This window comes from Danio aesculapii, chromosome 10, assembly GCF_903798145.1.
Source record: "Danio aesculapii chromosome 10, fDanAes4.1, whole genome shotgun sequence".
In the NCBI taxonomy this organism is placed as follows: Eukaryota; Metazoa; Chordata; class Actinopteri; order Cypriniformes; family Danionidae; genus Danio; species Danio aesculapii.
In genome coordinates, this window is record NC_079444.1 from 9649401 (window position 1) to 9675346 (window position 25946).

Here is a 25946-nt window from a genome sequence, read left to right on the forward strand (position 1 = left end):
TATCCGTGTCCAGTTCAAAACGCTCCGGCACATGTTCTTCCACTACGTCTTCAGGTTTCCACTACGCTCTGACATCAGCGCGTCACGTGACCCCAGCAGATCCCGTATGTGCGGAACACGGGCGCTGGTGACCGACGGGAATGTGAGCGAGTCCGCGGGAGGATGTTGAATAGGATGGAGTGTGCTGGAGGAACTCCGTCTGTGAAATCCGCCAAGACTTAAAAACAGCCATATATTTCCATCGTCCCTAGGATCACTTGTTTTGGCTCCTGCGGTTGATCTGCGGCGAATGTTGGTGCACAGAGCCGCAGGTTGTGCACCCTCGCGCGGATCGTAGAGAGACGGGCTCGGCAGGTACACGCTTACCGTACACCGGCAGGGGGATGTTATCGGTACTTTCCTATGGCAGGATCGTTGCCAGGGCTGTCCTGGGCGGACTCTCGCAAACGGACGGCAGAGACTACAGCCTGATCACGGCCAGCTGCGGCTTCGGGAAGGACTTTCGGAAGGGGATCCTGAAAAAAGGCATGTGTTACGGGGATGATGCCTGCTTCATCGCCCGACACAAGTCTGCGGATGTCTTGGGTGAGTGAGCGGAAATCAGCGAGATACGTGTCGAATATGAAAGCTCTGGGATGTTTTGTTCTTTAAGGGACTTTTAACTCTGAAAATGACCTTCACGGGTTAATGTCAGCACTCATTTGTTGATGTTGGGGGTGTGAGGGACGGTCAGTCCAACCCTCACCTGAAATAACCTCCCTCTTTCTGAACATTGTGGTCGCTTTCCTGGATTTAACATGCTTTGGTTTAGGAAGCAGTAGCTATGCGACTGGCTGTGTGTCGTATAACGTGTATAAAACGGCAATTTAACGTTAAACGAGCTTTGTTAATCCACGTTGACCTTTCACCTAGAAAGATGCTAAGCCGAGCCCCCAAAGTTCTATTAGTGGCAGAAATTGGAATTATTTCAACGTCAAATCTTAAAAACGTGTATATTAATGACGTTAATGTCAGATGTTGTTTAAATTTTGTACTTAGCACATTTTATTAGTGGTTTAGTGCGATTTACGCGTCGAAAATAATTTTTTTAAAGTAACTCAGTCTGTTAAAGGGAAGACACTTGCTAAATGCATTAACATTTATAATTACAGTAGATTGTGTAATGTTGCAGTAGTAAGTACTCATTTGTTAATGTTGTAAGAGCTGTTAGTAAAGGTCAGAATGGTTGAGCATGGAGGCGGCCATGTTGTTTAATCACGTTGTCGTTCCAGCGACACACACAGGCGGACTCATTGTCCTCACGTTGACCCTTAGAAACGTTTCTCATTCTTCTATAGTCCAAGGTAGAATTTATAAATTAATACCCAGTAGTTTCCATTTGTAAGGCTCGGGGTGATAATGCACAGTGTTGTCGTGTGAACACACAATGCAAGAAAACGAGGAGTTCGTTCACGTGCTACGAGGAAGCTTCACCGGCTTTTGTTTCAGACTCAGCACGTGAGCGGCAGACCAGCTGTTCACCACCACAGTCAAAACTCTCGGATGAGTTTTGAAGAACGAAACGATCCTGGATCGTGTCGAATCTTCAACAACCAAATCCAGCAAATTGAGTAATCCACGTACAAAGAACAGACCCCTGCATGCTTTCTTGTTTTTGTTTTATCTTATTTATCTTTTTTGTTTTATTTTACTTTAACTACAGAATTTCTTCTGATAAACTGCATAACCCAGTTTCATAGAAAGATCTTCTTCTAATCAAAGATTGACAAACATGATCTAATCAAGTCATCATTTTAATTCAGTTTAAATTTCGATGCCATCTCTGACAGTAATTCTATCTCACATGAAAGTAGTACACGTTCTTCAAACTTTGGTTTTCAATTACTTTTTTCTTCAAATTAAAGTGTCATGTTTTTGTTCACCTTGTAGTGGGTTGGTTTGGTTTGACTAATAAGTTCAATAAATTCAGTGTAAAAATTTATTCATCATATATAATCATCATGGAATCTGCTGATGTTTTTTGCTATTTCTGCTGAGAATTTTGGTAAAAATATGCAGATTTCTGCTGAATTATTTTGGGAGTATCATAACTAAAACCTTAATATATGAAATAAAAAATCATATATTTTTAACTTTTATTTAATGTTTAAAATGCAAATCTAATTAGATTTACCTTATTTGGTAAACAAAGCAAGCCTCTCATATAATATATCTACTAAAAGACAGAAAATATTACTTTACAAACTGCATTGCACATAAATCAGATGAACATTTTCATACAAGTCAATAATATTACTGTAATAAAAAACGGAATAAATATATTTACTCAAGTAAATAAAAAGAATTAATGATGTGCTTAAAAACCTGCGGAAATCTGTGGAAAATCTGACTGGTTGCATCATCTTCCCTTATTTCCTTACACTTTTTAAATATTTGTCTACCGAGTATGGTGAACTTCTGTGTTGATCTACTATAAAGTTCAGTAGGTGATCTTCACTTTCCACTCTAATTAGTTTAACGAGCAGGTCTTAAGAAACAGGAAGAAACAGCTAGAAGGTTTAAGTGGTGTCCTTATTGATGCAGTAGTCTATTTTCAGGAGATTGTGAACCGTTGAAATCACATTAGCAGTTGGATGCAAGTTGCTCATTGAAACCTTTGTTCCAGGAGTTCTCGGACATCTGACTTGTATCTGGCCTTTTAATAGTTCTTGCAGATGATTGTTTTTTTCCTAATAACCAACAACAATTGTGTTCTTATTAAGATTGCTTGTGTAAAGGTTTTAGATTTAGCAGTTATCGTAGACTTTTGTTGTGCTTAGAAAGTTGTTTGTTTCTATCGTGTTCATATATCAGTAGCTATATTTCCATCCAAAAATGCTAATTAAATTTGTGCTACAAAATTGAACAAAAACAGAACAAAATTGTCATGGTGAAAGTGTTTTAGAATGACCAAAACAACGTTTCAGATGTTTTACTCAGCCTTCTGGTTTGTCCATTCACACGGTTTTATCATCACATGAGCTCTTATAACAAAATCACATGACCTTTTTTTTTAAATGCGCATACTGGAATTTGTTAGATAAAAGTAAAGTCATAGTTTATGCACATCTCTTATCAAATAAAAAGTTTATCCTACTGAGTTCTGTGTATACGGTTTTTTATGCACATCTTGGCGTTTTCATCAACTGATTTTTTTTTTTTATAATAAAAATATATCATCCAAATTGTGCATAAAAATAGGTGGATGGTAACGTATCTAATGTTTATGTGATTAATTGATGGAATTTTATGGAACAAAGAATGTTTATAGATTACACAAAATTGTAATGGTTTCCACTGAGTCAATGATGTGCAAAATAATGAAATGCAGAAACACATAAAAACAATGTTTAAAATGTCACTGTTTAGCGATTTTGCTGAAACTTTGCTCTAGAGAGATTATTAGCATTTAAAAAAATTATTTATTCACGTAATGATCATGCTAATATTAACAGGTAATAGATATTTTTTTCTTATCCAGTTAAAGCTAATTCAGGCAAAAAAAAAACTGTCAAGCTCAAAAAGATTTAGACATTAAAGCACTATGAATGACTGAAAACCTCTTATATTTGGATTCTTATTGGCTGTTGTTGTCATTTTCCTGTCAATCTAGTCCTACCTTTTAATATTTATTGTATCATTGCGACTGCTGCAGCCATGCATGGTTCCTTGATTATTACGCCGGAATGAACGTATAGTGCCTAGCCATATAATCAACCTATAGAAAATAGCAACTTATTACACAATGAAACTACAAAAGACTCCAATGTTAAATAGGAAAATTATCAAAACACTTTTGTCGTTTTGAGAGAGCTGCTAATGGTCTAATCCGATTCAATGATTTATGCTAAGCTAAGCTAAAAGATCTCCGACCAGACCCAGAGATTGGCTGAATGGATTAAACATAGTTAAACTCAGGGAGAGTTGTAGAATGAGCCTGTTTTCAAAAAAGTGGAGTGCTCCTTGTAAATGAGTATGGATTCACATATGACAAAAAAGTCACACCTTCGTGCAGTAATGCTGGCATGTAGATGACAGCGGCAGAGAATCTGCTTTCAGTTGTGTGCTGGTGTAAACAGATGGGTGTTCCCTCTAAGAGCTGTTTCCCTTAGCCTTTTTTCCTATAGTAAATATTGTCATCTCATTTTCAGAAATGAAATGCAAACATTTGGAATAAAGGTTTGAGTCTGACTTCAATGTTTGGCCTTTCTGGATGTTGTGGCATCAAATGGCAGGAGTAAACTTTGTTGTGATTCAGTTTGTCACGCTCTGCTGATTTTTCCAACATTAATGCCATTATGTTTGAAGCCTTGATGAGCAGTTGGTGTTGTTTGCATATCTCCATTGAAATGTTAACCGTAGCTTGACTTGCGCTTTAAATCGTGTTTAACTCGAAGTCTTATTCCTTTTGAGCCTGGATCTCAGTTGAGGCTGTGCAATCTGATAAATCTCAACGTGTGTGCTTACAAAGCATAGTGGGAGTAAAAAGACAATGTAAAGGCCTGTGCACACCGAGACGTTTTTTGCTCGCGTTTTCCGTCAACGTTTAACACATCGTGATTAAATAAAGGGCGTCAATGTGATCGTGCATACCTGATTTTTGCATACTCTTCTGCTCAACGCAAGTGAAAATCGCTTGGTTTTGTATACGGAAAAACGTCTCAAAATGCTGACGATAAGCAAACGAAAAGCATCCAGGTTTGTACGAGCCTACATTTTGTAGCAGTGTGACAGTAGTTTTTAGCAGTTTTTAAAACTTTTAAGGGAAATGGCTGTATATAATGTTAAAATGTCACTATTCAATGCTGTAGGGCAATGGTCTCAACTCAGTTCCTGGAGGGCCGCAGCTCTGCATAGTTCAGCTCCAACCACCTCCAACTCACACTGGCTTAATAGTTTCTAGTAGTCTTGAACACCTTGATTAGTTGGAACAGCTGTGTTTGATTAGAGTTGAAGCTAAACTGTGCAGAGCTGCGGCCCTCCAGGAATCCAGTTTGAGACATTTGCTGTAGTGTATGATTGTTACACACATTCTTAAGGCACGTCAGATTGGATATTGTAGTAGTAATATATGAAACACAGCTTGCAAAAGAAGTTGCTTTTTTAAACCAAGCAGCTTTCTGTTGATAAATGTGGTGAATTTGCATGAATTCAACCCAATGCAAAGTGTTTGCAGAATTTTAAATCGGGTGTATTTAAATGACTGAGCTTTTTCAGCTGGTCTCATTGTTTAGCATTATTAATCCCATTTTGTGCAATTAATTAAAAAAATAAATGATGTCACACATAAAAGGTCAGTTGAATTTATTAATTTATTACCATGGCTTTGTTTCAAGTTACTTCATATGATAGTTTCAGGATATATCATCAGATCAGTCATTTAAGAATGTCCACTTAAATATCCAATAAAGTTTATAGTGTTGTAAAAAAAAATAAATGATTGAATATAGAAGAGGGAACCCAGTCCAGGAGACTCGAAACAAGCAGAATTCCTTTATTAAGACGTGTTGGTTAATCTGCAGTCATACAGCGTCTTCAAGAAGTCCATGTGTCTGCAGAGCCTATTGGAGGTCTGCAGTCTGCGAGTTTTATCGAAGTCTGAATTAAGACAAAGATGTCCTGTCTATATTGTCTTAGGAGGAGGGGAGATGGCTAAACAAAGCATGCAAATTCAGTTTTAGAGTCAGCAGGGTGAATTGGCATATAGGTATAGAAACCGGCCCAGCTACTGACCACACAAGTTAATCAACACAATGGTTTCTGTAGCATGAAAGCATGACCCAAAGACAAAGGCAGTCGTTAGCATTTGCATAACTCTGGCTTAGCCTGTAGTCAAAAAGACAAAGGTAAATGCCTTATGGCTGGGCTGTTAATAAAATGATGTAATCAAAAACCAAAGAATATAACTTTTCAGCTATATGTAGATTATTTTTCATTTGAAACTAGATTGTATAAATTTATATTCCCACAATAGCCTGCTGTGTAGCTAATGTTTGAAACAAATGGTTTTCACAAAGTCAGTTAAAACTTCCTAAAGATTGTAGTTTGAAAAGAATAGTCAGCCGTTTTTATTATTTTTTATTAAAAAAATACTTTATCACATTTTGCAAATAAATACAATTTGTCTTGTATTTCTACTAAAGAAATTAACGTTTACTTGTATGTGTTGCTTGCTTTGAAAATTATTTGTAAAATTCACTAGCAATTTCTGAGTAAAAGTTGTTTTAAAGTAAAACTTACACCAAATATATGTATATTTTTTATTGTAGCTAAGTTCAAGGGGTTCACAAATGATGCATCTTGTGTCGTCTTTGTTCGATGAAGGCATCAGACATGCTGTAGCAGAGGGCCATGTTGCATTACCATCACAATAAGCAGTCAGTTGGTACATCAGGACATTTGGCGGCAGCTGCCATCTGTCTCAGCGGTGTCAAAATTGCCATCTCTTCCTTCCTTTTTGCTCTCTTTAACAGAATTTAAGTGTTGAAGCTATTAGGGTTGAGGAAATTTGTATTTACGCTTTGGCCTAGTAATAAGATGCATTGTCATCAGTCTGATCAATTAAGTTCTAAATGGGGTCTAAATGCTGGGACACACCAAGCCAATGTCTAAGAACCAATGTGGATAAAAACCGTTTTTTTTGTGTGTTGCCATCTACTGACTGATCATTATAGGACTTTTTGTGAGAAACAGCACCAGAACACTGTTTATGCTTGGCTGCTTTGTATGAAAACGCATGGAAAACCATTTCAATTGTAATCCTTCTGCATATTTTTCGTTCATAAGCCGCATTATATTTGCTTGTTTAATTTGTTTATTGTCATTTGCTCGTGTTGTGCGGAGTACTCCTGTGAAATATTAAGCGAGATTAAATGTGAACGAAATCTGAACACAAGCGTCTATGAGATATTTTATAATGCATCAATTCCAGGTCGATACAGTAATGTTGACTGCTTGCAATTAAACCATATGTTAAGTGGAAGCAGGGCCTTGTTGACGACGCCTTTCTGCGTCTCTGCTTATTTCAGGTGTTGCGGATGGTGTTGGGGGCTGGAGGGATTACGGCGTGGACCCGTCCCAGTTCTCTGCCACACTGATGAAGACGTGTGAACGGCTGGTGAAGGAGGGGCGATTCACTCCTAGCAGCCCCGTGGGCATCCTGACCTCTGGCTACTATGAGCTCCTGCAGAACAAAGTACCATTGCTGGGTAAGATTATATCCAGACACACGCACACGCGCCAAACCACACGCTGAGTCACACACACACACACACTGCTGCTTTTACAGAATAAATAAGTTAAAGATCTGCAGGATGACTCACAGTTCTTGCGTCGTGATGTACAGTATTGATTCCTGGCCAAGCTTTTTTCGTTTTCAGTTTAATGTCAGGAAAGAAAATGGTTGATTTATCTTCAAAATGGCAGATTTTGCTGTCAGGTATCTCATTGTGCGTTAAGTATTGTATATTTTTATATTAAAGACATATTATTTTCTATTGTCTTTTTAAATGTATTTCATTTTAGGTTTAGGTACAATTTACATGACAATGTAATCAACTAAAGACAAAAAACAAGTTGAAGGATTTAAAAAGTAAAATGTTTAATTTTTAGTATGTCATTGACTTGTCATTTAGTTTATGGTTTACTATCTTGTTAATTTATTATCTTGTTTTAGAATTTAATTGGTATCAGTAGATAATTTGTAGTATTTTATTTTTACCTAATTTCTGCACTTCATCTTAAACTTTACTTCGCAAGGCAACAATTCTAATTTTCATTAGTTTTTAAGCTCATAAGTTTATCATATAAGTATATATTTAACTTTTTTGCATTATTTCTTTACATATTTCTTTTAAATAGTTTGTTAACTTTATAAGTGTTCGATTTCTTCTTTGCAGTTTGATTTTACTTTAATTCAAGAATGGTTTAAAAAACAAACTGATACTAAATAAAAAGAAGTCTTGCAGTATGGCGTCCTTTAGAAAAATCTAAACGTTTACAATCGGTAGACATAGATATTAGATTTGATGAGGGGTCACAGTTATCTAATGTTGACATTTAAATATCTAGGTATTTGGCTAGATTCTGAATTATCCTTTAAAACGTATTGATTTTTATAATTAATAAGTTATATCTGTGTTTAGGTTCACTTTATCGTTTTATTAATTGTTTTTCATTTCAAGTTAGAAAAAACATTATTTCCCAAATAATTTTTCGTATTATTGATTATGCTTATATTATTTATAACAATACCTCTGATTTTAATTTAAAACATTTAAATATTGTCTTCAACTCTTTATGTAGGTTTGTTTTAAGATGTCCCATCATTATATGAATCTCTTGATTGGCTTCAAGCTAAGTTTCGTAGACAATATCATTGGTATTTTTCTTTTTAAATGTGTTTATTTTAGTTGCCCTTCTTATTTAAAGCAGTTTTTTTGTTCCCTTTATCTCCTCCTATTCTCTTCGACATATACAACAGAATAATTTTTTGTTTTAATGATTATAGCAGAAAGTGGCTGTAGAACTTTTCAATACAAAGCTCCTTTTGACTGGAATAATCTCCCTTTTTCTTGTAAACCAATTAAGTCATTTAGTCTTTTCAGGACTAATTTAACTTCATTTTTGGAAACAACTAGTCAAATTTTAGATTGTGGAATGTGGTTCAGATGAAGTGTGCTGCTTGTTTGTTTTGTTTAGCTGTACTGTATGTTTGTTTTGATGTGTTGTGAGAAATAAGCATTAAATTAGCATAAAAAAATCTGTTAGCATTAAAAACAAACAAATACTGGGTATTTATTATTGTAATGTATTGTATTACAGTATAATTACAAAAGGAGGTAGACATGATGAATTTGCTGACAAGTAGAAATAGAAATTTTCGAAAATGGTTAAATATTGTGCATTTTCATTTTCGGAGTGTGGGATATTATATTGAATTGCAGCATGTGTCCATTTGAGACTTGATAGTTTTCAGTGATGTGACTTGCAGACCTGGTGGATTATTAACAAAATAATGGGGTTGGACAGTAATGGCAGCTACACTAGGATCTTCATAGAAACGCAGCACAAACTGGTCGTATTTCCCTCTTTTTCAAACTATGAATATTTGGATAACATATCAACAGAACAGAACTGAGATATGATCACAAAGTGTAAATTGTGAGCACTTGTGATTAGGCATGGGCCGGTATAAGATTCTAATCTTGTGATAACCTTGGGTAAAAATATCACAGTTCCACAATTTCACGATATTGTGTTTACTGATCTAAAATATATTGTTTTTAAATGTCTGGGTAAAAAAACAACAACTTTTTTCCCCTTTGAACACAATATATTTTATTTTGAGAAACATTTAAAATATTTTGGTGCAGTAAACATGTCAGACTAAATAATTCAAACGAATCATTGACTTCTGCTGTCTTCATTAGTTTAAAAAACTCAGATTTCTTCACAAGTTAAGATCGCATCTTTGGATATCTATTCTGCTGATATTTTTTGGATGTACTGTTGTCCTAAAAACGTAAATAAAAAATCTCACACATGCCTTATGTGCTTATGTCTTATGTGATCCATATACTGAACCCGCAACCGCTTTTCAGTCATTTAAATCTGTCATGTCCCTGTCAGAGCTCCAATTTTTACATCTAACTAAATGGCACAATTGTTAGTGTTGTCTAAAGCAGCCTCAAGTTAACAGGATGTGGTTTCTGATGTAATGCTTAGACTAAGTTAGAGTCTTGAACGAGGTATTGGATGACCAGGCACGCACGCAAGTGGTGGTCTTTTTGCTGAAAGCAGACGTCCCGTGCTGTCAGAAATGTCACGCTACGCTCTTCGTCTTGCTGAGTTGTTTGCCTCTTCAAAGTGACCTGCTTTTATTTTAGGAAGGCATGTGGAGTGCTAAAGGTCTCTGGGTGACCGCTCTGAGACAAGGTCACTTGGACTGCAAGGCCTTAGCAAGACATCGAGAGAAGGAAGGAAGGAGTGGGTTAAGTGATAAACAGAGATGCCTATTACAAATAGACTCACTGGAGATACATTTCAAACTAACCTAAATGTTGATCAGTGGACATGACAGAAAAATAACTACAAAATAATTTTTGTTACTAACAAAATTTCTTCATGCACTTCTGTTCAGACAATTGGGATAATTTTTTTTCCATATATTGTCAGCTGAATGTTCATTACTTCAGTTTTTTTTTTGTGTGATGTGATCTTTCAGAAATCAATATAAAATGCTGATTTGTTGCTCATTTTTATTAATAAATCTTTTTTTCTGTAACATTAATTGTTTGTCACTTTCTTTTTTTTAATTAAAATGTAAATATTTGTACTGGTCATTTTGAAAACATGATTTCTTTTCAATTTTTTTAATTGATGAAATCTATTAAAATAATACAATTAAAAAAATGTATAACTAAACTTCAATAATGGAAATTTGTTCATTTATGAATAAACTTAAACCTGGTGTTTTACTTTAAAAATAGTGAATTACACTGGAATTAACTTGGAAAAAAAATTAATAAACAGTATGTCCACGGGGTCTTAAAAGGCTTAATGTCTTAAATTTAAAAAAATCAAATAAAGGCCTTAAAAGTCTTAAATTCACTGAAATATTGTGTTGTAGGTCTTAAATCATTTTAAACATTTTCCTTTGTCTGAGTAAAGCTACCCACACTGAAAAAAATTATTCAAAGATGATTCCTTGGATTTACTCAATTTTTTTACGTTGAGTGGTTATAAACAATTTATTTGTGTTGAATTTAAACAAACAAATTAAGTTGAATATTGCTCAATTTAATGTGTTTGTTTAAATTCAACACAAATAAATAGTTTGCAACAGTTTTGCATGCAACACTTTTTTCAGTGCAATCGCACCAACACCCAATCAAAAATAATCCACCTCAAAACATAATTTTATATTTAAGTTTCCTATTGCAAAGAGATACAATTCACAACAGCCGTTAGAAATTTTTACAGCAAATTCTCCATATTAAATTCAGGGAAAGAAAATTAGAGCAGCACATCCCTTTACATGATCTTCCATTAATTCAAAAAGTACTTACAGAAGTAACCGGGTCAACAGAAAAAAATCCTTAGTGTTTAGCCCTGCATAAGTCTAAAAATTCATTCATAATGGTCTTAAACGTGTCTTAAAGTCTTAAGTTTGATTTGAATTGATTGAAGCCTGCAGAAACCCTGAATAAAGACAATGTATTGTTTGCACTGATGTTACTGAACTCAACCTGCATTACTTTGTTTTGTAAAAGTGTGTAATTTATTGAAATGCTTCATCTTGCCATTTGCTGTTTGTCACCATCAGTTGTCTGAGGTGACAAGCTTATACTCAAAACATGTCATGTGGTTGTGGTGTTTTTTTAAAATTTTTTTTATTTGTGCTGTGGTCATGTGCCTGTCCCTCTGCATACATTACATGCAACAATTTCACCCTACATAGAGAGCTTATGTAAGAGCAACCGGCATTCATCCCACCTCCTGTTGACATCTTTACAAAGACGTGGTGTCATGTATGTTACATGACTTTGTTATTATGGAAACCAGGTTATAAATAGTTCATATATAAAATAAAAACATACAATTGTTTTGCTACTGTATTATTGTTTTGCACGTCACATTAATTTAGCAAACTTTTACATAGTAGATATTACTATTTTTATATTTTTCTGTAAGTTCTTTATATTTTTTATAATTTTATTTTATGTACTAATTATATTTTTATCTATTTTCTGAGAAAATAAAAGGCAAGCTTGACATATGTGCAATTAAATGCATATGTTAACCATGCCAAAGTAGTGAAACTCTTAAGTTTTTTTTGTGTAGGCTTGTATTTTAGCATAGTGTAAAATACTCTAAAGTATTTCTATCAGTGTTTTTAAACAATCTTATTGGAATTACCAAAGTCAAATTGTGCCACTTTTACATCGGTCACATCCATAACGGACAGATGTCACATCCAGAACAAAGCTTTTTCCTAAAAAAAAATATTTGATTAGTGTTGCAGGCTTATGCAGTTTAATTTACAGAGTTTCTACAAAGTACAATCCTCGTATACTGTAAACTTGCAAACTTGTTTGGTCACATTCATCGCACTTTTATTTCCATGACATTAAATATAAACCACACTTACAGATTTTTCTTGCAAATGTCACATCCATAATGCTGGAATTGCTAATATCTGTTCAATAAATGTTTTGTTGGTAACACTTACGGTTTTATTATTATAATGTTAGTTAATGCATTTATTAACATGAACAAACACTGAACAATAATTTACAATAGTTATTCATGTTTGTTCAAGTTATGTAATGAAAACATAGTCATTCATGTTAACTCGCAGTGCATTAACTAACAAGCATGAATTATGATTTTAATCATACATTAGTAAATGTTGATCTGCGATTAATAAATGCTTAAGTATTGTTCATTATCAGTTCATGTTAGTAAATACATTAACTAATATTATCTAATGAAACCCTATTATGAAGTGTGACTGTTTATGCTTTTTATTCTTCTCTAGGGAGCAGCACAGCTTGCATTGTGGTTCTGGACCGCCGGAGTCACAGGATACACACCTGTAATCTGGGAGACTCGGGCTTCCTGGTGGTTCGAGGAGGAGAAGTGGTTCATCGGTCAGACGAGCAGCAGCACTACTTCAACACGCCCTTCCAGCTGTCCATCGCCCCGCCGGGAGCCGAGGGCGTCGTGTTGAGCGACAGGTGGGTTACAGACACTCTTTGACAGGGGATGCACGCACTGACTGACTGCAGATCGGTGTCGCTCATGTGGGCCCGTATGGCTTTTACTGCAATTAATAGTGTACGAGCTGACACTGAAGCTCTTTCCATCACCCTGTTTTAATGTTTTGAAGTATTGTTTCAGAAATGAGTGATGGAAACTGCAGATTTTTATGGGCAAAACCAAAGCTTTTCAACTCAACTCAACTTTAAATGTAAAAATCTTTAAGATTTAAAGTTTTTAAGGAAAAGGAATGAATTTTGACACAGCAAACTATAAAACTTTGTGAATAATCGACCGCTTCTGCTGATGGTGTCTTTACTGGTTTATAGGTTAATAGATTACTATTATCTAAAAGGGCATGGAAATACACCCGATTCATTTTGTATTTTAATTTTTGGGGGGATTTTGAAAAGATTTGAGTCACATTAGGATTTTTTTTGGATTTATTCATTTTTATAGCTTTAATGCAGCTTGAATATTTAGACTTGAATGCACAAGTTTTTTTTTAAATGGCTAAAACATAAAACCCACAAATATAAAAAATAATTGAATGAGTAAATAAATCCATAAATGCAATACTATCATACACCCGGGGCAATAAGGCGCAAGACTGTTTGCCGCGATGCTCTGGTCTGAAAAGAGCAACACAACAATAATTTTCCCGTTTTCTGCCACGTTGTTTAAATGCCAAATCTATTTGCGCCGCTTTATCGACTTAGGGGTGTGTCATCTAGAAAAGAGGCATGTTAAGGCGCATTGTTTGTGTGTTGCTATTTTGAGGAACTAAAATAGACTGAGCAATAGACCAGCTAAAAGCAGGTCCAAAGTCCAGCGCAGAGTGCGTTAGTTGTGCGCCTTAAATGCTTACACATTGCTCAATACACACAGTACACACATGTACAGCAATACACATATCTTTACAAATGAAAAAGAATAAAAGAATTAAAATTTTATTATTATTTTAAATATAAAACCACTGCCTCCATGCCTTCTTTATCTTAGGGGGCTTTTTCAGTTTAGTTATGACTTTACATTTGTATAATGTTGTTGTCGTTGTTATTATTATTAGCAGTATTATTTATTATATTCATATTTATATTTGTTTTATTAAAACAAGCTTAGATTTGTTTAGGTTTTGCACCATATAGGGCATAAAACGTGTGTTTGGATATAAATTTTTGACCACACTTCATTAATATTGTTCATTTATTCGTTGGCTGGAAATGAGAACTGAATGTAGAAACAAATCTGTGTGCTTAACAAACAAAATTAATTATGTAGACTAATGGATGTCTTCAGCGGAGACGGCGTTTCCGAAAGAGAACGAGAAAGTAAAGAAGCCGATTGGAGGAGGCTCGTTCTTTATCCTTGTGCTGCAGATGCTGCTTAAATGTTTTCTTGCTTGTAAAGCGTTCCGTTTTTCCACTTACAAAGTCCGCCATGTAAACAGCAAGTGCACCATGCGATGCAACTGACTCTTAAAGGGAATGGGAGATGAGTCTCTGATTTGGTTTATTCCCAAAACACACCTATAACTCGTTAGAAGATTAAACAAAACCCTGTTAGACCATGCGCCATGGTGCAGAGCGTAACTTGTAACTTTATAGAAACTAAAATACTATAAATGCCCCCCCCCCCCCCCCCAAAAATGTAGATCCATTTATAATATACATTCAACAATATAATTGCAAAATGCGATAGAATGGAGATGATCATTTATATTAATCAAATTTAGATTATTTGAAACTTATTTAATCTTTTATATAAATTGTCTTTTAAAAATATATTTTATATATCAATGTATTTTTTATATATTTTTAAAATCTGTTTTTATTGATCACATGGTCTTAATGTTGTTTTATTTATTCATTAAATTATTCAGTGAAAGAATGAATGAATGTATGTTTATTTATATATAATTGTTTATTTTTAAAAAATTTTAAAAACTTTATTTAATGCTTTCCAACAATCCCCACATCTTTATATATATATATATATATATATATATATATATATATATATATATATATATACACACAGATACAAAAACTGCTATTGCATTTAAAATGATAATATTTGTAACATTTAGCCTTGGGCAGTTTTATTTAAAACTTATTTTATTTTTCCACTTGATTACATTTAGCAGTATTAGCTAAGCTTCTCCTGGACCCTGTAGAAGTGAGAACAGAAACGGTGTATGTGTGTGTGAGAGAGAATTGGCTCAAATCTTTAATGCCAAGGCCATGTGATTGTAGTTGCTTGCCTCTCCAGTCTTGCCAGCAGCACACATCCAAACACTCACTCACAAATACCAAAACCACCAATCAAAGAGAGAGGGTGGCAAAGCAAACCCCTTTCCATCAGCCAATCAGTGTTTGCTAAACACTTGTTTATATATTTTCCAGAGTCCCAGTAGAGCGTGATTTATTTTAAGCCAGTCATGTCCAGCTAAATTTATGTGGGACCTTTAGTTAATGTGGTCCAGAGTCTGTTGTGGCAGAAAACGCTCATCTGACTCTCTCAAGTGCAGCAGGGAATCTGACCTGAGTGTTGGGTTCAAAGTGTGCGCCTCGCAATGAAATATGCATTTACTGCACAGCCTCTCAGATGCTTTGAGTGCTGTGTTAATGTTGCTTACATTGCACAATGACTAACCAGTAACTTTTACAAAAGATCATTTTCATCAGCCAGATTGAAACACACCTTTTACCCATGGCACATGTGACAAAGTGATTTTTAACAATATTTTTATTCATTAAACACCGTTTCTTTTCAATGGGTGAAGTTATTTTTTTTTTAAGACTGTTGAAATAAAAAAGAAATCCACTATTTGTTTACTTGTATTCAATTCAGGAGCCATGTGCACCCACTGACAGGTAAAATCTACTGCTGAAATTTTGTACAGTATTGCCAAAGCATGTTAGATATGTACAAAATATGTAATATATCAACATCATCAAATTAAAAAATATACATCAAATAAGAAATAATAACATCTATGGAACAAAAAATCTCCAAAACGTATCATAATTACAAGAATATAAAGTGTAGATTATTTAAATAAGGCAAATGAGTTATTTAACTATTTCTAACGGTCTACATGTATATTGCAGCTAGTATAGATGTAATTTTGTCCTCTCTGAGTAAATAGAAAAGGTTATCGGACTCGTTTAGATCAAAGAATTAATTAAATTCAATAATTTATTTTATAGTTAATTAATGTTTCTCTTACGGCTGTGCACGCACCGTCAGCTGCAAAGCCAAGTAAGAGTATATCAGGCTTAAAATAAAATGACGATGCCAAAAGCGAAACCAAAAGCCGAATCCTGGACATTTTAGAAGGTTTTTAGAAATCCTGGATGGATGCAGTTTTAAGTCCCAAAAAGGTGTGTCTCTGCAGGGCATGTGAGACTGTCTGTGACCGTTCTTGCGCACACACGACGACAAGTAGGAAACGTGTAGGGCTAGAGGAGATTTTTTTTGACGGATACAAAAAAAAGTGTAAAAGGATGATAATAATTTACAAAAATATCACCAAATATACTTGGCTGGCCGTTAATATACCAGGGGTGCGTTTCCGAAAACTATTGTTAGCCACCTAAGGTCGCAAATTCTGTCATTACAAACATAGTTTGTTGATTTGCTGTTTCCCAAATCCATCATTCCAATGAACATTTGCAAACTGCGTCGCAGACTTGTACGCTTACAACTACACCTCTGGAGCTGTAGTTTGAAACATAGTTTCTGGCTGTGGTCTGTTCCCAGTTATCCCCCCTATGCCCTATTCGTTTAGAACATTCTAACATTTAAACTTTGCTTTCAAAGTATTTTTACAGTTCAGTTTTAATGATCTTCATGTTTACAATGCCGCTCCCTTTGCAGTGCACTTTGAAAACATTGATGTAATTTTGAACACAGCCGTGGCTCATGACGAAATCTATAGGTGACCTATTATTTAAAAGTGGATTTCATGTTGCGTCTCTAAAGCTTGTGAAAACAAAATATAGCATTCGTTAAGGATTTTAATTTATAGTAGGTTATTTATTAAGTATCTGTACTGTAAATGACATGCATTTTTCAAATTGTAAAAATAGACTTTTCAAAAAATAAAAAATAAACTATCCTACTTAATAATAATAATAATAATAATTATCATCATCATCATCATCATTAATATTATTAGTACTATTATTAAAATAGGATTTTTTCATTTTCTAATAGATAATAAATTAAGTATTTTTTTTTATAAATAGCCTAATTATTTATTTATATGATTTATATATGATATTAGATTGAGTTAGCTTTTGTAAGTGATTTTATGTTTTAGAATCGAATATGTAATGTTTTCAATAATATTTGTTAAGGAAACATTGGCCGTATATGTGCCATCTACATATATCTCAATTAATAAGGAAAACGAGTGCATGTTTTTACTAAAACTAATATTGGATTTTTTTTAAATGCATGTGCATGTAAAACAATATAATTTGCACAAAGAAATTATAGAGTTCTTCTCTAAAGAAGTTGTCACCCCGTTCAGAGCATCATAATGGCCATTTTACGGTATAACTAACAATGGATCTGCGACAGAGAAACTACGGGTTTTGGCAAACACTTGTCACTACATGATTCTTTTCCCAAGCGATGCATCATACTATGATAGTTCAGCTGCAAGTTACGTTGTTGTTTGGGAAACGCAACTAAGTAAAGTCTATGTGTGGGGAGCACTGATTTCTGTACAATTCTATTCTTCTAAATTCTTTTCTATTCAATTATTTTATTAAATTCTATTTAGTTTAACTCCAATTCAATTCAAATGCTGTTTTGTATACAGTTTATACATTGGATGAAATGTAGTGCAACATTATCACACTGTACTATGGGACTTTCATAGACCACATCAAAATTCTCCTGTCCCCACTCCATTAGAGACCAAAACAAGTTTTTTAGAGCCGTTTTTAAACTAATTTTCCATCCCTGAACTCTGCAGTGGAAATGCCTGTGTCTGTGGAAAATGGGTAACCGTACCACAAAGTTACCATCATGTCTTTATGGTAGAGGTTTCAGCTAACAGAAGTGGTGTCTTCTTGAAGGTTACAGTATTCTTAGAAGAGCAGGTGGAAGCTCGTTTCAGTATAGAGAATCCAAGATGGTTACTTTTCTAGAAGGTAGCTTTAATTAAAAAGCAGCTTTGGGATTTGCACAATTTCCTAACTGGAGGTGTGGAAGTCATCCCATGGTGTTTGGGCTCCTGATACCTCAAACTCTGTCACCTAAAGAACTCTGATACATTTCTAAACATTCAGACTTATTATTTTTTCTGCATAGCAACAGCAGATTTTGAATTAAGCACAGTTTCTTCAGCATATTCTTGCTTACGGTGTGTATAAAATGGGGAGTTACCAGTTCATTGAATTTTCCATTATCTATTGTTAACAGTGTACTTGTTGATCACTTAATTTTTTTATCTGTAGATTTGATGTATACCTTTGTTCATTTAGAAAATTACCTCTCTTTCCAAAGTTTCAGCGTTTTGTTTGTCCTCATTTTTACCCTAAAATCTGACCCGCAATCAGAGCTCCAAGACTTACCCAGTGCACTAAGACAGATTAAACTGAAATTCGGCCTCAAAGGATTTGGAGCTTGAAGAGGCTAGTCTGGTTTCTAGGAAAACAACCTGACAGCTTGAATTCGGTCCAGAGGTCATGTAGGGTCTGGATGAGTTCCAACTCCAGAGTGTCCATTTCCCCCCCGTTTAGGTCAGAATGATCTCTGACCTGTTGCCTTCTTTCGCTACTGCTTGAATTTCAAGCCTGATCAAGTATCTCATTCTAATTTAGTGGATTAGATCATTGTTTTCCCTTTACCATTTCTACAAAATGGTTGGAATGCTGCCCATAGACATTAGGCAAAGTCTTTAGTGCCTTGAGTTACTTATCAGTGCAGTTCAGAGGGTTGCTTTCCATGCATTACAATATTCAAGATTTGGCATCAGTCTTGGCTATGTGGGTGGTTCAGTCAATAAAAACCTTCAATTCTGTTCATTTGTACAGAAGTCTAACTGTATGCCTGTCTGTCTTTTTTCAGTCCTGAGGCAGCAGATAGCTCCTCCTTTGACGTCCAGTTAGGGGACATTATTTTGACTGCTACTGATGGCCTCTTTGACAACATGCCTGACTACATGATCCTGCAAGAACTGAAGAAACTGAAGGTACAGACTATAATTAACATTAAATGTGAAAGTATCTGGAGATTTTTTTCTTACTCTTTGTAGTCTATTTTTTACTACTTCCAGTGGAAGTTGAAAACCCATTTGACCTGATTTCTTCTTGTTAGTTATAACTCAAATCTACAGCATCTGTGGTAGTATTGAGGCTGTATAAATAATTTTTTTCATTATTTCCTTTTATAATGAACTCTAATTTTGTAATATTAGATCAAAGATACGAAAAACCACATATGTACCTCCAACCATAGATGAAGTCAGGTAAATAGGTCAAATAAAATGTGGAAAGTGTCTCTTTTGTCTACTTCTGAACCAGTTGACCAAAACCCAACATAAAGAGTACATGGGGCCTAATTTAGATCAATATACTAGATGGTAAACATTGTTGAACATTAAATATGTGTGTTATGATATGCAAAACAAATTTGAACTCAAGCAGACCATTGTTATTGAATGCCATCAGGATAGGATGATCTTGATAAAAAAAAATAGCTTTGTCTATATTTTGGTCTAGCGCTATTTTTGGTTAATTATACACATAACTTTTGCTTTTTGTTTAACAGCAAACTCAAAATGGCTAGATAATATATACCAGGGGTGCCCAAACTCGGTCCTGGAGGGCGGGTGTCCAGCGTAGTTTAGTTCCAACTTCCTTCAACACACCGCCTGGAAGTTTCTAGTATACCTAGAAACAGCTTGATTAGCTGGTTCAAGTGTATCTAATTGCAGTTGACACTGAACTCTGCTGGACATTGGCCCTCTAGGAGTTTGGGCACCCCTGGTATATACTATATTATCTTGCTATATACATCTATACTTGGGTTCTCTAATGCTTTCCACATTTTTCATTTGATTAATCTTCGGTCATTCTGTATCGCCTCAGAACACCAACTATGATAGTATCCAGCAGACTGCACGCAGTATCGCTGAACAGGCTCATGAATTGGCCTATGACCCCAACTACATGTCCCCTTTCGCCCAGTTTGCCTGTGACAATGGGCTGAATGTAAGAGGTGAGTCGACTTGATTTCCATTTCCCTTGAGATCCCAAAACCTCTCTGAAAATCCACAATCTTTAAATACTGACCTTGTCATTGTTCTGTTTTCAGGGGGGAAGCCTGATGACATCACAGTGCTGCTGTCCATTGTGGCAGAATACACAGACTGAGCGCTCTGGGTGGAGCTTGCTCCTCTCTTACACCTGTGTCTTCCACCCCTGTCCTATTGCACTGCTCCCCATCTCACATCTCCTAGCACCCCTTTCCATTCTCCCATTCCTCGAGTTGATCTCCAGTCAACACAGGGAGGAGGATGGCATGAACAGACTTTTATGGTGGTGATGATGATGATGCAGGCAATATCAAGTCATCTACAATTGTCCAGAATTGATGACCTCATATGCGTCCAAACAGATTTTGGGAGTCTTTCATCGATGCGTGTTGTGAATCTAGTTTTCCAAAAGGCAAGGACAGCCATGGATTACTCACAGAAAAATAGTTCATTGTGGATGGAGCTGTCGTGGTTCATTTGTGTGGCTCATGCAAATGCTGTCTAAGTTTCCAGTGAGAAATTTGAGTGTTTCTAAAGTCCTGAGTGCTTCTAAGTGTGTGTACGTGTATAACGTGTGGTTGTCGGTTGATTAGTTGAGCTGAAATAGAGAGGTAGGTTAAAGTTTATTAAAGGACTGTCCGGTCTTGCCCCAGGAAAGTCATTGTCCTGCAGAGTTCAACTATGACACTTGATCAGAAGTTTCTAGAGAGTCTAAAGACCTTGATTAGGTGTATCAGGTTTGTTTGATTGGGATTTGGATTTACAGATCTTCATTGGTTCACTCGAATACAAACATCCTAGACACAAGTGGGTCATTGTTAATTTCTCCAACCCACTGGTCCCAAATGATAGCTGAACTAGGCAGCAATATAAATTAATGATAAGTAATGTAGTGGCCAAATCGGTCATCAGGACACCAGGATTACTATGCGCACACCAATGAACTTTATATTTGGTGTCCAATCAGGTTTTAAAATAAATGCTGTCCAGTTGGACTTTGGTCTAATTTATTCTGATTGTTTACTTGGTTCTTGGGTTGGGTCTTTCAAAATTGCATTTTGGGCTCTGAAAAAAGCGATTTGAGTCAGTTTGGGTCGGGGACAGGCCTTAGGACCTGACAAGACCTCTAGAAGGCCCTTATTCTACCTGAGTGAACCAGGTGTTGGTTCAGAGATTATGCTATTCTAAGAGCTTTCTAAGGACCAGTCTGCTACCAGACTAGAGAGCCACTACAAAGCCAGGTCTGATGTGACTATAAATAGGTCTCATCTTTCCCAGCAACGCAAAAGCAGAAGCATCAAATACAAACATACCTTCTACAAAGGTAGCTGATGCATTTTTAATGTTAATGGCTTTTTGCGAACCTACAATGGCATCCAAACACAGCGAACCTGTCATGTTTGTACAGTTTGCTGTAATTTTTATGAACTGAGATTACAAGCTAGAATAACGTGTTTGTGGAGTTTGCTGTCTCTTTTTATATTCACAGATCACAAGCGAGAATAATGTGTGTAGCACCGTGTTCAGCTTCTATTTTATGAAGTGATGGTTAATGTCTCTTGTTGGTCACAGTAACACCACTCCAGCCTGATGATTCTTCTACCCAGAAATGTTTTGGTGCTACTCCTGAACCATTTTTCCTGGTTCAGAGCCGGTGCTTCTGGGTATCGAATGAAAACCGATTTGGACCTAGGCTCTGCTTCTGATCCAGCTCTTAAACTGCCTTGGTGGCGAAGGGCTATAGTTGTAGCCTAACTCTGCAGGACAGTCAGCCTCCTGATTTAAAGGGTGGACCTGGAGAAATTTAAACCTGTTTGGAAATGCAAGTGCTTTAGGATGTGCTGGCTAGTTGTGTTCAAGCAACATATTTACTTTGAGTTATACGGCCTTTACCTACAGCCACTTTGAGAGGTCTCGGATGATAGATTGCAAGTTCAGAGAAAAGGAGATGACCTATTATGTTCAGCTAGTGTTTGATTATGAAAGATACTAATGAAACCGCACAGAGAATGTCACAATCCGCTGAAATACAGATTTGCTGACTCATGGGGATGGTGGATGTTGACTGTGAATGCGTGTTTGGATGTACATTTACATGACTTCACCTTTTGAGTTTAGAAGTCGACACGCACAAATGGCTAGCATCTGGCAATGCTTTTTATGAATTGAAAGGTCAGGTATATAAAAAATGTTTTATTTTTATATATATTTACTTAGATTGCTGTTAGATTCACCAGAAGTTTGGGAAACGTTGGTCGACAGTAAGGCCTTTTAGCGTCTTCTGCGCTCCCTATCAAAGCTTGGGTTATTTTTTGAATTGACTGAAGGGTATCTTTTTTTTTTTTGGTTGTTTTCCTCTATCACTCTAGATTGGTTCTGGAGAGCTTTTTTCACGTTCATGTGCTGCTTTAATTTTGTAAATTATAAATGTGTGACTACATTATTTATATGAATGTTTTTACCTGTACAATAAAAGTGGGTGAGCTGGTGGCGATTTTTATTTCACAAAACGGCAACAGTTCAAGCAGTTCAAGTGTAAGTCTTTCGTTAATAATGAGACATATTTGCCTGTATGAAAAGCAGAAATTACACAATATTTTGTCAATGTTTTTTAGATTGGGAAAACAATGCAATATGGTTATTTGAATTATCTTTTTAGATTTTTATTGATTTGTTTGATAATTTTTTTTGTTATATTTTGCATGCCCTTTATGGCAAAACTCACTCATGTATTTGATTGGTTAATTGCCTAATTTTGTCCCATAAACTACCTTTTAAGCTGTCATACAATAACCTGTCCAAAGCTGCCTTTCCACTGCACATGACAGTCGGACACGACTGTCGGAATACGCTCCCTTGTTGCAGTCGCACAGAATTTTCAGTTGTGTTGTGCACCGTGGGAGGAAAGCTGATTCTCGCGGTGTCTGAAATAAAGGAGTGCAAAAGCAAGAGCCATTATTGTCCGTCCGTTCACCATGGTTGAATGAATGAATTAACGAATACAAGAAACTCATAGACCGCAAAAAATTTTGGAGGGAATGTGGAGACAACATTAAAAACAATAATATTTTTATTACTCATTCTTGAATAGAAATGTTTTTTTTAATGTATAAACTTTTTTCCGATTCAAAAATAACGAATAAAAACCTACTATTTCTCATCTCGCATGCATGGACCTGCTTGGACAACACTGGAATACATCTCAGCCGGTCTCATACAGTCTAGTCGCACGAGTTCACATATTTCAACGTATCCGCAGCTCAAATTGGATCTGAATTTTCTGCATACGAAGATGATCAGAACTCTGGAAATGAATGACTTCCGGTCTGTCGCTTGTCATTTGTTGTCTTCAGTGGAAAGGCAGCTTAACTAAACATGAATATTATAAAGTGAGGTTTGCCATCCTCCCCTCCCCCACCCACAAATAATTCGAACTCTTCCCCTACAGATAGTGTGGACTATATTGAAGGCCCCTGTTGTGCCTGCAAAACAATTAGACCTGAACTGTGGTCTCATATATGATGTCTTGTAGATTGTAGTCCTGTTGTTGTCAATGTCTTGATCCATTTAAGAAAACCAAAGCAGAAAAGCCATAAGACCAAGGTATTCCCACCGCATCACTGAAAAGACTGCAATCGAGTTGTACAATGTGTTTAGAGTTTCTGACAGAAACGCTGTTGTGTACGATGTCTGCTTGTGTTTCTTGAGAAATGAGACAGAAATGAACTAAACACCACTAATATGTAATGGTTCTTAAGATCAACGGTGTACTTGACTATTAAAAAAAGATGTGATTTTTAGGTTGAAGATGTCTTAGCCAGTTTTTTATTTTAGCCAAGGATGATGTGTGTAGTTGTGGCACCTCTAGAGGCAGCAGAGAGAATTGCAATCTGTTTGTGAGAGTTGGAATGGGAGTTTGAAGGTGGTTTTAACTCTGCATCAGTGATGACATTGTTTGGCTTTGTTCACATGTGCAATGTTTTTAAAATAAGTAACAAACACAAATTTATTGAATAAAAATTTTAATGGAATCATTGAAATCCACTAATATTTACATTACCGGTCAAAGGTTTGGAGTCAAGATGATTTTTAAATGTTTTAAAATAAGCTTCTCCTGCTCACCAAGGCTGCATTTATTTCATCAGAAAAACTGAACAACTTGTGACATGTTATTGCACTGTAAAATAACTGTTTCAAAAGTAGCTTATCATTTAATGTAATAATTCATTCCAGTGATTTTAAAGATGAATCTTCAGCTTCATTACTCCAGTCTTCAGAGTCACATGATCCTTCAGAAATCACTTTAATATTAATTATTATTATTATTATTATTAATGGTAATAGTAAAAAAAGCTATAATGACTGGAGTAATAATTTCATTTAAAACTACATACAATAAGTAATAAATAATTATTTAACAAATAAGTATTTAACAATTAACTTTTTTTTACATTTAATAAATTCCGCCTTGATGAACAGAATCATTTTATTATTAAATAAAATAATACAATTAAAAAAAATAATAAAAACTGACCCCAAACTTTTGTCAGGTATTATATATATTTGTTAATTTCTTGTGTAACTGCATAACAAATTATGCAAGTTTTTCAGGATCTAAAGTCCAAAAAAAAAACAACATCATGGTAGTTTGAAATTCGTTTACAGTCATTGCTGTATTATATTTTGTTTGGGGTCTTAGTATGAACTAAATATATGTAACCTTGTACAAGTGACGCATATGTAGGATCATACAATTAGCCACTAATGTCTCAATCTATGTCTAAAAAATTATTAATGCAAAACCACCCCAAAAAAAAGCTGGTAAAAATGGAAATTCAATCTAGTTAAAATTTTTGTGGGAAAATTATATTATAAATTATGCCAGACTATCTGAATCTGGATACATAATGATAATAATAATAATAATAATAATAATAATAATAATAACAATAATAACAATTATAATATTAATAGTCTTAATGTGAATGCAAATAATGTACCATTCAAAAGAAAAAGTATACAATTTGCATGATTTTTTCTGGATCTGTAGTTAAAATATTAAAAAACTAATAAATAATAGAAAGTAAAATAACATCTATGATAGTTCAAAATCAAATTATCTGATTAGGTCACAGTATCTTAATACAGCACAAGTACACTGAACATTGTAACATTGCAATATTGTGAAATTGTCCAGATTTACAAACTTATTGATTTTACTATTGCCACCAGTGGGACACCAGTTATTGACTGTTTGAACAGATTGGTTTACTTGCATAAATGTTCTGAGATTTTTGAGTTGAAAGCTGCGTAAACAAAGCCAAAATGTCTGCTTGGAAAACATTTTCGCAATTCTGTTTGACGTCACTGGTGGTTCATAAACTGCAAATTTCACCTTCAGTGAGTGTCATGGCATGCTAAGACTGAACCTGTTTTCATGTCTGAAGTTTGCCACATTGTCTTTTACACGCACAACGCATTTTCCAAGTTTTTTTTTTTTTTGTAATGGCCCATCCAAAACAATCAGATGTGCTTTTATGAATTACAGTACATCGTTCCAAAACACAGAAAGCCTGCCACTCTGAGCCGGGCTGATATTGACTGAATGCAAATCAGATCTGTGTGTTTGTGTTTTCCTGTGAGTGCACCTGAGAAAAGTCAACATTACCTTATAAGCCTTAATCTCATTTTGTCTCATCCAGAGGCCTTTGTGTGGCAAAGCTTGCGTGTTTGGTCTGGGTGTCGCTTAAAGCAGTGTCCTCAATTCTGTACTTCCTTCCTTCCTGTTTGATTGTTTCAATGGTGCTTCTGCAGTCAAGATGAGTCTCTCAGTATCTGAAGCAGACAAATGTGCGAATGAGAACTACAC

At 35.3% G+C, this 25946-nt stretch overlaps 1 protein-coding gene across 1 annotated transcript; it reads left to right on the top strand.

The window, feature by feature from the left end:
* Positions 1 to 107: 107 nt before the first annotated feature.
* On the top strand, positions 108 to 24257 carry pptc7b (protein phosphatase targeting COQ7 b). The gene is made up of 6 exons (XM_056466380.1): positions 108 to 585; positions 7068 to 7247; positions 12581 to 12779; positions 18889 to 19012; positions 19911 to 20040; positions 20137 to 24257. Exons 1-6 carry the CDS (start codon positions 384 to 386, stop codon positions 20193 to 20195), a joined length of 894 nt encoding a protein of 297 aa, XP_056322355.1. The 5' UTR covers positions 108 to 383; the 3' UTR covers positions 20196 to 24257.
* Positions 24258 to 25946: the final 1689 nt, after the last annotated feature.

Excerpts from the sequence above, each read along its gene's own strand:
- pptc7b (XM_056466380.1), top strand. The coding sequence starts at position 384 with ATGTTATCGGTACTTTCCTATGGCAGGATCGTTGCCAGGGCTGTCCTG. Across the intron at positions 12,780-18,888 it reads GGCGTCGTGTTGAGCGACAG|TCCTGAGGCAGCAGATAGCT; the intron begins GTGGGTTACAGA and ends GTCTTTTTTCAG. Across the intron at positions 19,013-19,910 it reads AAGAACTGAAGAAACTGAAG|AACACCAACTATGATAGTAT; the intron begins GTACAGACTATA and ends GTATCGCCTCAG.